Source organism: Gymnoscopelus braueri (genome assembly GCF_963280865.1).
Source record: "Gymnoscopelus braueri genome assembly, chromosome: 4".
Taxonomy (NCBI): domain Eukaryota; kingdom Metazoa; phylum Chordata; class Actinopteri; order Myctophiformes; family Myctophidae; genus Gymnoscopelus; species Gymnoscopelus braueri.
In genome coordinates this window covers 1,953,256-1,967,347 of record NC_137605.1, presented here as the reverse complement: position 1 = coordinate 1,967,347, position 14,092 = coordinate 1,953,256, and the positions used below count along the sequence as shown (strand labels likewise).

At 42.4% G+C, this 14,092-nt stretch overlaps 1 protein-coding gene across 2 annotated transcripts in view; it reads left to right on the top strand.

Moving 5' to 3' along the window:
• The window catches only part of nfkbid (nuclear factor of kappa light polypeptide gene enhancer in B-cells inhibitor, delta), a 49,699-nt gene that overhangs the window by 19,955 nt on the left and 15,652 nt on the right, over positions 1 to 14,092 (top strand). For both annotated transcript variants that reach the window (XM_080426058.1, XM_080426059.1), the window contains 3 exons: positions 9,735 to 9,943; positions 11,180 to 11,210; positions 12,140 to 12,333. In XM_080426058.1, the coding sequence (XP_080282184.1) occupies positions 9,735 to 9,943; positions 11,180 to 11,210; positions 12,140 to 12,333 (434 nt within the window). The remainder of the gene's footprint in view (positions 1 to 9,734; positions 9,944 to 11,179; positions 11,211 to 12,139; positions 12,334 to 14,092) is intronic.

Here is a 14,092-nt window from a genome sequence, read left to right as displayed (position 1 = left end):
GAGGGCTTCCCTCTCCTCATTACTCATGGTTGAGGTGTCGGGGACATTTGCGTGTGTCACCCTAGTATGACACACACACACACACACACACACACACACACACACACACACACACACACACACACACACACACACACACACACACACACACACACACACACACACACACACACACACACACAACACAAGCATAATGAAGACACATTGAGTGACTGGTTGTTACAGTAAACTGCTATTCGTTGGCTGACAAGAAACACAGGGCGGCTGAAATGTTAATTTAACCGTATAAATCAGGTTAAAGGTTATAAGGGTCAGTTTTGTTCCATTTGTACACTCTGCAGAGTTAAAGCAGCACTATGTAACATAATGTTGTCCAATCTGTATGGTAGAGTATGTTAATACTATATAACTTATACAATCTGTATGGTAGAGTATGTTAATACTATATAACTTATACAATCTGTATGGTAGAGTATGTTAATACTATATAACTTATACAATCTGTATGGTAGAGTATGTTAATACAATATAACTTATACAATCTGTATGGTCGAGTATGTTAACACATCATGTGCCATAAACGGTCTGGACCGTTTTTGGCCGTTTTTTTTATACGTGGGGCCCACGTGGGGGCGCTCTAACGAAACCTTGGGATCATCCAAGGAGTCTCTAAGAAGGAGAGGCCGGCTGTGGATCCATGTCAAAAATCCTTCCGGTCGGCCTTTCCAATGTTAACTCCTTGACTAAAAGCTTAATATCTCCATTTCTTTTTAACATGGTGGAAATGAGCCGTTTTCGATCGGCGATCACTCTGCAATGGAGGATCGCGTTAGAAATATTATTGTTCCAGGCGTTAGTCGGGACCCTCCGCCGTCTCGCACGCTTTGTTTACATGCACGTCCGCGTCGGGGCTTCTACAGCACGAAACATATCAGCGTAAGTGGATGGAAGATATGCAGGCACTGAACGTACAATATTTTAATAAACCTCTGGCACACAATGTGTTAATACTATATAACTTATATAATCAGGGTGGTTGTATTGTCTTGGTGGTTGTAAGGTCATGTCTCACCTAGACACAGGACCTGATGGTCAAGATTCAATTTATCCCCTGAGCAAGCAGGCAGGCTCCATTAGCTCAATGGTAAAAAATAAAAGTCATCCCCTGTGCAGGAAACCGGGTTCAAATCCGAGTAGGAAAGTTGCGTAGAGCAGCTTTAAATTAAGGATTTTACAGTTTTTTTTTCAAAGTATCGATACTTTTACTTAAGTAAAACATTTGAGTACTTTTTCCACCACTGGTCCTAACTATTAGGCAGCGTTCAGGCAGTGAAACACGTGCCTTATTGAGCGATATGAGGACAACACTATTAATAGAGAAAACACAAGTTACCTGGTTAAGGGTTTCCAGAATTGCAGAAAACAAAAACATAGTGGTTCCTTCTTTGTGTGTGTGTGTGTGCGTGTGTGTGTGTGTGTGTGTGTGTGTGTGTGTGTGTGTGTGTGTGTGTGTGTGTGTGTGTGTGTGCGTGTGCGTGTGCGTGTGCGTGTGCGATCAAGCTAAACGTCACTTTCACTCTCGTGAGACAAAGGAGAAGCAGCTTTTTCATTCCATTGTCTCTGAAGGAGACTGTGTTTTTCACCCTGTCATAGCGGGTGCAAAACATATAACATGTAGCCTGTTATAGCGTCACCAGGAGACCACATTTTGCTAAACACATTTTTTCTTATATTACTTTGATATTGGCCTGAAAACCCCCTGCTGAAGGTGATTTCTTTAATATGGAAGGGTTTACCTCATTCATGATACTCAGAACAAAGTGTTTACCTCATTCATGACACTCAGAACAAAGTGTTTACCTCATTCATGACACTCAGAACAAAGTGTTTACCTCATTCATGACACTCAGAACAAAGTGTTTACCTCATTCATGACACTCAGAACAAACATAGATTGTGACTGAATGTGGTCGCACACACACACACACACACACACACACTGCTTTGTATCACTAAACGTGTGAGGACATCTACGCACTTTTATCATTTTAGTCATCTTTAACCCCACCCCGAACATTGCTAAAAAAAATCTTTTTTTAAACATAGCTGATCTACAAGCTAACGTCTCACAGGTTGTGAGGTTGTAGATTAGCTCTTTTCTATTTGTGAATAATCTCTCAAATCTAAAATATCACACCCTGTGTGAAGTGGGCGGTGTCTTGCTATCACAGTCTTGCTATCACAATACTGAATGGAGTCAACCAATTATGTACAAAAGATAAATACATTTATTGAAACACTCTTTATGATGGAAGAAACCATAACTTAAAAAAAACAAATTTATTGTTTTTTTTAAGTTATGGTTTCTTATATAGGGCTATGCACATGTGTCATGTGACACTGGCCAATCACAGTCCTGAATAGACTGTGATTGGCCAATCACGGTGCAGGGTTTGGCGGGGTACATTTTTGGCCAATCACAGTGCAGGATTTGTTGTACAAATATCCAAACCTCACTTATAGGGGCGGTTTCACCGCCCAAAAATCACACCCAGTGTGAAGTGGGCGGTGTGGTCACAGTGGTCATCACAGTGATGGAAGTTCACTTAAAGAAAAGTAATATTGTGGACCAACCATAACTTAAAAAAACCCATAAATGTGTTTTTTTTAAGTGCATAGTCCTATTTATAGGGCTATGCACATGTGTCATGTTTCACTAGCCAATCACAGTCCTGAATAGACTGTGATTGGCCAATCACGGTGCAGGGTTAGGGGGGTACACTGGTGGCCAATCACAGCGCAGGGTTGGGGGGGTGCAATCGATGTCGATGTCCAAACCTCACATATAGGGGCGGTTTCACCGCCCAAAAATAAAAGGTATATTAGGTTAAGGCTTTGACAGCTAGGGGCCAGTTTGGAATTGCAGCCTCCTGAAGGTGCTTATTTTTTTAGGGCAGTTTTGAAAGTGAGTAGGGTTCTACACTCCTCTCCAGTAGCAGGGCGTTCCACAGTTTTGTTGCATAGCAGCAGAACGAGTTCAATCCCTTTTGTTGAGCCAAATCTGGGTTGAACATGATCAGTGGAGCTGCCTCTGGTGTTGTGATTGTTCATCGTTCCTTCATTTACGTTTTTGAAGTATTTTGACCAGGGGCGGCGATTTATGTCCACACTTCTGGGTGCGCAGCGGACGCGTGCATGCACGGCCGGTCCACGTGCGCGCGTAGCCGACGCAAAAAAAATCGGTTATTTTCCGGGTTTGTTACCTTTTTAGGGGGATTTTGTTACTTTAATGCGGTTCATTCGGTTAATTTGGTACCAAAAATGTTGGTGTTTTTTTCTTTTTTTAGTGATGAGTTTGTGATGGGTGCTCTTCATTTCCCCTGGGTGCTTTAGCCCCGAGGCACCCACAGTATCGGCGCCCTTGATTTTGACAGGTACATGGGTATCTTAACGTTGTGGTGTGTTTTGTAGACCAGGCCCAATGCAAGTTGCCGTACTCTGTCCTCTACCCGGAGCCATCCGAACCTAGCATAATGAGCAGGAGTTAGATGGGTTGTATGTTTGAGGCCAAGAAGTAGCCTTACCAGTTTGTTTTGGGATGTCTGGAGCCTTGTTTTTGAGGCCTTAGTGGTGTTGTGATACCATGAGAATTATGCATAGTCAAAATGACCTTTGATGAGGGCCCTGTTAAGAATCCTCAAGGTATAATAGTTGCCTCTGAGACGCAGTGGAGTAGAAGTAAAAGCACTGAAAATTGGAAATTCTCCAGTAAAGTAAAAATGCCTCAAGGTTGTACTTAATTGAGTGCAGTACTTGAGTAATTGTACTTAGTTACTTTACACCACTGCATTTGGCCCTCACAAGATTATTGTTCACACTTTACTAATGACATTTTACCCGGCGGGTTTTCACCGTAGGTGGTTTTTAACCATGTGAAAATGAAATAATGTATCATTTTTATTTTTAACCTTTCCACGCTTTAACTTGTTTACTATCTCTCTCCTTTCTGCTCTCACTCTTACTCTATCTATGCTCTCACGGAATACTACGAAATGACGGAGAACGCACGAAACACAACACAACAAAACAAAACAAAGACATCGCCCACTGCTTTTTGCACCCAGAAAGCTGCTGTGGTGTGACCGTGACACATACGCCGTGTCTCAGGCAGCTGTGGAAAGTAACTAAGTACATTTACTCAAGTACAGTACTTAAGTACACTTTTGAGGATTTTTTTTAACTTTACCGGTATTTCCAATTTTCAATACTTTTACTTCTACTCCACTACATCTCAGAGGCAAATATTGTACTTTTACTCCACTGCAATTATTTGAAAACTTTAGTTACTAGTTACTTTGCAGGCATGAAGTATTACATTATAAAACATACATTAACCACTTCAGCCCTATTTTATACCCAGGCTATTTGAAAATAGCCGATCTAAAAGCTCACAACGCGTCGCATCGCGACGCGTTGTGAGCTTATAGATCTGCTTTTTTCAAAGATTTTTGCATTTTTACTTTTGCTACTTTAAGTACATTTTGATGCCAATACTTTCGTACTTTTACCGAAGTACATTTTTTAATTCCGGACTTTTACTTGTAACAGAGTACTTCCACATTGCAGTATTGATACTTTTACTTAAGTAAAACATTTGAGTACTTTTTCCACCTCTGACTGTGACACATACACCGTGTCTCGGGGTTCGTATAGAACCCTGTGCCTCTTCGTTTCCGTGGCAACCTCTCGTCGCTACGTTTGCAGCGGAAGGCAGGAACAGGAAGTTGCGGTGGTTGTGGGTTCCTGCCGGCGTATCGCAACGGGAGCCAGACAGGAAGCTGTCATAGAAAGTGTGTGTGTGTGTGTGTGTGTGTGTGTGTGTGTGTGTGTGTGTGTGTGTGTGTGTGTGTGTGCGTGTGCGTGTGCGTGTGCGTGTGCGTGTGCACGCTTGAGATCGTCATCGTCATCATCACGGAGATCCCATGGTGTCTGCTGCTTTCTGCTGAAACCTCTCTTTAACCCTTTGCGACCGGGAACGCGCCTGTGTCATTTTTAGATTTCTTTGGCTATTCAAAAATAGCAGATCTACAAGCTCATAGCGCGGCACCGAGTGCCGCGCTATGAGCTTGTAGATCTGCTATTTATTTTTTTTAATCGTGAAAATGTGTGCAAATGTGTGAAAATGTGAGCTTGTAGATCTGCTGTTTTCAAATATTTAGTACTTTTACTTTTGGTACGTAAAGCTTAAATGACATTCATAAGTGTGTGTGTGTGTGTGTCTGTGTGTGTCTGTGCCTGTGTGTGTGTGTGTGTGTGTGTGTGTGTGTGTGTGTGTGTGTGTGTGTGTGTGTGTGTGTGTGTGTGTGTGTGTGTGTGTGTGTGTGTGTGTGTGTGTGTGTGTGTGTGTGTGTGTGTCCTCCAGTCGCTTTTGAGGAAAGCGACAGGAGGAAAGGTTGGTCGGTCTCGTCGTTTCGGGGATGGAAACCTCAGAGGTTCAAGATTCTGTTTTGCGATGATTACGAAGATGATGATACTTTGTTCCTGTTTTTCTTACTTTCCTGGTAGCTACCTCAGTGGAAATGGTGCTTTTTTTGGGTGGAACCGTAGTGGGTAGTGGTATTACCTGTGATGGTACCGTATAGTGGGTACATACATATATACATACCTGTGATGTTCTACATCGTTTGATATGGATGTGTCACCAGAACACACTCTCCACTGAATGTGTCATCATGGAGGGACTTGGCAGCAGTGGTGTAAAGTAACTAAGTACATTTACTCAAGTACTGTGCTTAACTCTCTCAGTGCCAATGAAATAAAAAAATATGTTCATATTGTTCATACACTCAATTATATATTTTTTCAAAGTAAAAAAAAAGTGCTTAGGAAGCGAGATACAGCCTTTTTCAGTTATAAGTTAAACAAGGAGTGGATGGAGCTGCAAATCTTCAGATAATGATATCTTGGGTTTTGAATTTTCTTTCTCCCAAAAAAATAAATAATAATATATATATATATTTTTTTAACTCTGGATTTTTGTTTTTGGCGCTGAGGGCATTCAGAACAAACTCGGGATATCTGGTTGTGTGGCACTGAGAGATTTAAGTACGATCTTTAGGTTTTTCTTTTTTTTACTACCAGAGTATTTCCACTTTGCAGTACTTTTACTTCTACTCCACTACATCTCAGAGGCAAATATTATGCTTTTACTCCACTGCAATTATTTGAAAACTTTAGTTACTAGTTATTTTGTTGATTATTATTACAAAACATACTTATTAACCACTTCAGCCCCTATATACATTTAGGCCATTTGAAAATAGCCGATCTGTAAGCTCACAATGCGTGAGCTTGTAGATCTGCTATTTTCATGGCAGATTTGTATACATTTTATTTGAAAACTTGTGAAATGGGACATTCTGCATAATGAGTACTTTCTACTTTTGGTACTTTAAGTGCATTTTGCTACCAATACTTTTGGTTATTTTACTCAGGTAAATTTTGAATTCCGGACTTTTTTCTTGTAACAGAGTATTTCTGCATTGCAGTATTGATACTTTTACTTAGGTAAACAATGTGAGTACTTTTTCCACCAGTGCTGAGCAGACACCACAGTCAGTGGTGGAAAAAGTGCTCAAATTCTTTACTTAAGTAAAAGTACCAATACTGCAATATAAAAATACTCTGTTACAAGTAAAAGTCCAGAATTTACTTGAGTAAAAGTACAAAAGTATTGGCATCAAAATGTACTTAAAGTATCAAAAGTAAAAGTACTAAATATTTGAAAATAGCCGATCTACAAGCTCACAACGCGTCGCGATGCGACGCGTTGTGAGCTTTTAGATCTGCTATTTTCAAATAGCCTGGGTATAAAATAGGGCTAAAGTGGTTAATGTATGTTTTAAAATGTAATAATTTATATCTGAAAAGTAACTAGTAACTAAAGTTTTCAAATAATTGTAGTGGAGTAAAAGTACAATATTTGCCTCTGAGATGTAGTGGAGTAAAAGTATTGGAAATTAGAAATACTCAAGTAAAGTACAAATACCTCAACATTTTACTTAAGCACAGTACTTAAGTAAATGTACTTAGTTACTTTACACCACTGACCACAGTTCAGGGCTGCTTTCTAAAGGGAAACAGCGACACACGTTTAATAATGTGTTAATATTGCAGACACAGGGGCAGAGATCACCTCCTGCCTCCTAGCGTTGAGACCCTTTAGGACTGAGGTCTTCAACCTTTTTTCTCTTTTCCATTTTTCTCCTCAGAAAAAGTGATGCTGGGGTTCAAGTGGTTAAGGTAAAACAATAAATCATTTCACACAAAGATTTGGCGGACCCCCTGTAGTAACTCTGAGGACCCCCTAGGGGTCCCGGACCCCCTGTTGAAGACCCCTGCTTTAGAATCTTCACCATCACGGTTACCTTGACCGTCCCATTCCTTAACAGTTCCCTTTAACCATTCCATATGTATTTAAAAACAATCTATAGAATTTTGGCCATTTGGTTCCATGTGTACACTCTCAGAGTTACAGACCTGTAAGGGTCCATTTGGTTCCATTTGTACACTCTCAGAGTTACAGACCTGTAAGGGTCCATTTGGTTCCATTTGTACACTCTCAGAGTTACAGACCTGTAAGGGTCCATTTGGTTCCATTTGTACACTCTCAGAGTTACAGACCTGTAAGGGTCCATTTGGTTCCATTTGTACACTCTCAGAGTTACAGACCTGTAAGGGTCCATTTGGTTCCATTTGTACACTCTCAGAGTCACAGGCCTGTAAGGGTCCATTTGGTTCCATTTGTACACTCTCAGAGTCATAGGCCCGTAAGGGTCCATTTGGTTCCATTTGTACACTCTCAGAGTCACAGGCCTGTAAGGGTCCATTTGGTTCCATGTGTACACTCTCAGAGTTACAGACCTGTAAGGGTCCATTTAGAACCTTGTCAGGTAAACCTGGACCTGTCTTTTAGAACCACTACAATACAGTATTACATACATGTTGTTGTAGTGGTCTCATAGACGTAGGGGAGTCTCATAGATTTAGGGGGGTCTCATAGACGTAGGGGGGTCTCATAGACGTAGGGGGGTCTCATAGATGTAGGGGGGTCTCATAGACGTAGGGGGGTCTCATAGACGTAGGGGGGGTCTCATAGACGTAGGGGGGTCTCATAGACGTAGGGGGGTCTCGTAGAAAATCGTAGAAAATAAATTGTGCGGCCGCGGTAATCCATTCCATAGTTATGGGCAGTTGAATGTGGTTTGTTTTTGCCAAAAAGCATCAGAAAGCAGAGAAAAAATAGATTTTAATGAATCCTATAACAATAAACTAAACCAGCTCCATTTTGTTGTGAACAAGTGATCTTTGGCTGTGGTCTTCATCATCATCATCATCATCTGTCTAATAACATTTAACATGTCAAAGTGTCCCGCTCTGCTGCCTTGTTGTCACCCAACCAGTGTGTCACACTCTGAATCCTCCTCCGCTGGGAAGACTGGACAACAGTTCCCAGCAACGTATTTCAGTTTTCTTCAATCAACCGGAGAGGACTCCAATACTTAGCTGCTATATAAGCCCTAAATAAGCCGGGGTGTGTGTGTGTGCGTGTGCGTGTGCGTGTGCGTGTGTGTCTGTGTGTGGAACAGAACACCATCTCCCACTGACTAATGCCCGGGTCGCCTCTTATGGGCACAACAGCAAAGGCAGCGGCAACACTGGACTGAGATTACAAGGGAAGACTGCATGTCTCCCTGCTGCGGACCACTCTGTCTCTCACTCTGTGTTCAAAAATGTTGCTTTAGACGAGTGCATTGTTGTCTTTACTCTGAAAGCGAGGTTGCAGGTTTTACCATCTAAACTTAACCTCTCCATCTGGTTTCCAGGCAACCATGCTCCTCACTGTATACATCATGGTCATGAACAAATAGCTGAAACCATGTCCCACATCTTAAATGGGTGCCATGTATACAGGGGACTCTACATAAGTAGGCATGACAGAATAGTGGATTTGATATCTAAAGATATCTCTTCTATTTTCAGGTCCTCCATCATGCTGTATAAGCATTCTACTGTGAAGCCGAGCATGTTTAGCCTGTGTAACGATGATTCTGTGTTCTCTAACATTTCAGCTAACACCCCTGATGTCATTGTTGTTAATGAAAACCATAGGAAGGTGTTCATTCTCGAGGTCGGCTGTACTTTTGATTACAGCTTAGAGGAAGCCTTCCTAACCAAAGTGCTAAAATATCATCAGCTAGAGCAGACCATCTCTCAGCTAGGCTATAGATGTAAACTTTTGGTTTTTATCTTTGGTAGTCTAGGACACGTGCACAAGTTGGTTGTGAGGGGCCTTCAAATGGCCGGCCTCTCCAAAAGGAGGGCTAAACAATTAGCAAGGTACTGCTCAATATCAGCTCTTATAGGAAGCCGCTCAATGTGGAGGAGGCGTTGCTTCCTTTACCCATGATTGTTGTCTGCTGTGTCTGACCAGTATGCCAACATTATTGTATGTAACAATGTTCTGCCTTATATGCACTTTGTAACTGGCTGTTTTCACATGATCTAACTGCACTGGCAGTGTTTATGTCCTTTGTACAGTACAAGGCATTTCTTGTACTTCTGTTTATGTGGGCATACAAAAATATTGTGTGTGTGTGTGTGTGTGTGTGTGTGTGTGTGTGTGTGTGTGTGTCTGTGTCTGTGTCTGTGTGTGTGTGTGTGTTTAACCACAGTGCCAAAGGAGAAGCCGTGTTACCCTCAACGCACCGTCAAGAAACTCCTGGAGGAGAAGAGGAAGAGGGAGACGGCTTCAGAACCCTCCTCCTGTTCAGCACCCTCCTCCTGTTCAGCACCCTCCTCCTGTTCAGCACCCTCTTCCTGTTCAGCACCCTCCTCCTGTTCTACCACCAGAACCAGTCCTGTTCCTCCTATCACTGTCCCAGTAAGACCATTAACACAGTATACTGTACTATCACTGTCCCAGTAAGACCATTAACACAGTATACTGTACTATCGCTGTCCCAGTAAGACCATTAACACAGTATACTGTACTATCACTGTCCTTATACTTATAGAACAAACATGGGTACATTCTCCTTCTACAGCACTGCCACCCAGGTGTGGAATGCCCTGACCCCAGCCCTAAAAACATGTAGATCGCTGGCCTCCTTTAAAACAGCCCTGAAAATAAATTCACCTTTCAGGAGGCCAAAGGGGAGGAGTTATCCCCCCCCCCCCTTTCTTTACCCCCCATTTCCCCCCCTTACGGTCTCCTCTCTCCCTCTGCCAGTTGCCAGGTCTGCTTATTATAAGCTACATTGGGCTTGTTTTTCTGTAAAGTTGCTTGTAAATAATGGTGGTTGCGGTTGTGAGCTTATATATACACATTGTTTAATGGCCGATATATATATAAATATATAGGTTTGAAGTGCTCATGTGGCCTATTATAGTCGCTTCTTTTGGGCTTGTTTTCATAGACCTGGTTGCTTATTCCTCTCGCAAATTCTGGCAACACTGCTCCTGTCGTTGCAGCCGCACTGAGGGGATTTAAGATTGGACGCTTATGCCAGACGTTTACTTTATAAGCTCTAGCCTTTGATTGCCTTTCAATAAAACCATATTGGATAGACATACATATCACCTACATGTTACTGATTAGAGAACTTTCAGTTCAGTTCATTATTTCCTGCGTAATGGAGGAATGAAACTGAAGTGTGTAAATTGGAGAGCGTTGCATTGTGCGACGCACACATTGCCTTCTTTGAATAGACTATCATCCTATCCTACTACTATAATTGACAAGGCCTCCAAAGTAGTAGTAACATAGTGAATAGCGGGTATAGCGGCCGCAAAATAGCATTTAGGGACAGTGCCAGCTCCCTTATCCGTGATTCACCCGTAATAGTGGCCAGTAATTCCCGGCTAGCGGCAGCGGGTGCGGGTAAAGCAGTGCCAATAATAGTTGTTCATAGTGTTCTATATTTGTGATGATATTGAATGTTTTGGTGCTATTTTATATGTTGATGAATTGAATACATAGGGCCCCAATGGAAACAAGGCCGCAAGGACTTTTTTGGTGTTATCCGTTTAGACAAAGTGTTTGACTGTCAAGGTTCAGGGGTTCAGGCTTTTGTTTGATGATTCAATCCCTTTCTTTCTTTCTTTCTCTCTCCAACAGGTGTGTTCAGCAGAATCATCTGTCTCTACAGGTAACTGATGTGTCATTGATATGTTAATGAGTGTTTGTTTCCCTGTGTCTCCAGCTCTTTAATCCATATTAAGACCAGGAACGCATCTGTGTCATTTTTAGATTTCCTTGGCTATTCAAAAATAGCAGATCTACAAGCTCATAGCGCGGCACAGAGTGCGTGAGTGATAACAATTTGGCTGCCGACCCCCATCTCAAAATATTTTGTTCCAGGGACCCCCCAGAAGCAAAGATTTTAGTTAAAAATGTTTGCTTTAAAAAAAAAAGATATATATATATATATATATATATAACTATATATTCAAAGATTTTCAAAAACGTTACATTGTATGTATGGTCTATACAGTGAGTTATAAACATTGTATGTATGGTCTATACAGTGAGTTATAAACATTGTATGTATGGTCTATACAGTGAGTTATAAACATTGTATGTATGTATGGTCTATACAGTGATTTATAAACATTGTATGTATGTATGGTCTATACAGTGAGTTATAAACATTGTATGTATGGTCTATACAGTGAGTTATGAACATTGTATGTATGTATGGTCTATACAGTGAGTTATAAACATTGTATGTATGTATGGTCTATACAGTGAGTTATAAACATTGTATGTATGTATGGTCTATACAGTGAGTTATGAACATTGTATGTATGGTCTATACAGTGAGTTATGAACATTGTATGTATGTATGGTCTATACAGTGAGTTATGAACATTGTATGTATGGTCTATACAGTGAGTTATGAACATTGTATGTATGTATGGTCTATACAGTGAGTTATGAACATTGTATGTATGTATGGTCTATACAGTGAGTTATAAACATTGTATGTATGTATGGTCTATACAGTGAGTTATAAACATTGTATGTATGTATGGTCTATACAGTGAGTTATAAACATTGTATGTATGGTCTATACAGGCTCTTGCAGCAGTTACTCGGGCATGGCAGTGGGATATGAACATTGGGCCCCTGGGGGCCCCGGCCTGGACTCCACAGGGCCGTTCAGCTACTACCCCTCCAGCCCAGCAGGGGTCAGTGCAGCCTACGGCCCATCAGCCATGAGCTCCACATACAGCACACTGCAGCATGACGCAATGATGAGTCACACCTATGTAAGTACTATTATCGCCCTCACGCCCTGTGAGTGCTGTTATCACCCTGTGAGCACTGTTATCGCCCTGTGAGTGTTGTTATCGCCCTGTGAGCACTGTTTGTTATCACCCTGTGAGCGCTGTTATCACCCTGTGAGCGCTGTTATCACCCTGTGAGTGCTGTTATCACCCTGTGAGCACTGTTATCGCCCTGTGAGTGTTGTTATCGCCCTGTGAGCACTGTTTGTTATCGCCCTGTGAGCGCTGTTATCACCCTGTGAGCGCTGTTATCGCCCTGTGAGTGTTGTTATCGCCCTGTGAGCACTGTTTGTTATCACCCTGTGAGCGCTGTTATCGCCCTGTGAGCGCTGTTATCGCCCTGTGAGTGTTGTTATCGCCCTGTGAGCGATGTTTGTTATCACCCTGTGAGCGCTGTTATCGCCCTGTGAGCGCTGTTATCGCCCTGTGAACGTTGTTATCGCCCTGTGAGCGCTGTTATCGCCCTGTGAGCGCTGTTATCACCCTGTGAGCGCTGTTATCGCCCTGTGAGCGCTGTTATCGCCCTGTGAGCGCTGTTGTCACCCTGTGAGCGCTGTTATCACCCTGTGAGCGCTGTTATCACCCTGTGAGCGCTGTTATCGCCCTGTGAGCGCTGTTATCGCCCTGTGAGCGCTGTTATCACCCTGTGAGCGCTGTTATCGCCTTGTGAGCGCTGTTGTCACCCTGTGAGCGCTGTTATCGCCCTGTGAGCGCTGTTATCGCCCTGTGAGCGCTGTTATCACCCTGTGAGCGCTGTTATCACCCTGTGATCGCCATTGTACACCGCACACCTGAGCGGTGTCACACATGAGACACACCCCCCAGTGTGAGACCGTTGGGCTTGTTACTGCCCGTTGGGCACCCAACACGTAGGGAATGCTGAATGCATGCCCCGCACAGTGTTGCCAGATTCTGTGAGAGAAACAAGCAACCAGGTCTAGGAAAACCAGCCCAAAAGAAGCAACTATGGGCCGCATGAGCACTTTAACATATACATCAGCTATTTGAAAATAGCCAATCTACAAGCTCACAACGCGTCGCGATGCGACGCGTTGTGAGCTTGTAGATTGGCTATTTTCAAATAAAATCTTGCGGGGAAAGTATAATAAGCAGATCTGGCAACCCTGACCACACAGTGTACCCAGTACCACGTCTACACGACCACCGGACTAAATACTATAGAGACACAGGGAGCTGATGATGTCATCAAAACACGCTGACATCGTCTTGATGACATGGACATGAATGGGAGACAGACAGACAGACAGACAGACAGACAGACAGACAGACAGACAGACAGACAGACAGACAGAATGTCCTGTAAAGAATGGATTGGACGAAGGGGTTAAAAAAAAAAAAAACCAGGTTAGAAAGGTAGTGAAAACAAAACAATATAATACGTCACTATAACAAGAATATAAATCCATAGATAAAATAAATGAAGGAATAAAAACAAGCAGGGCTTTACTGTCTGAAGGACAAGAGGATGTCCAATGTAGAGCATTAAAATATGAGTATTTTGATCGGGCAATAATAATAATTGGGGATTTCCTTATGCTGCAGATGACGTTTTGCTACTGAGTGTCTAACCGGACGTAGCGGGTGTATACCGCACAAGGAAGTTGCGTTCATGCTTTGCAGATCTCTGTTTACATTAGCCTGGGCATAAAGAAACGTGTTGATTGGTTGAAACAGACATGTTCTAGGTCGTTGGCAGGCTCTGCTCCTCGAGATGAACGGG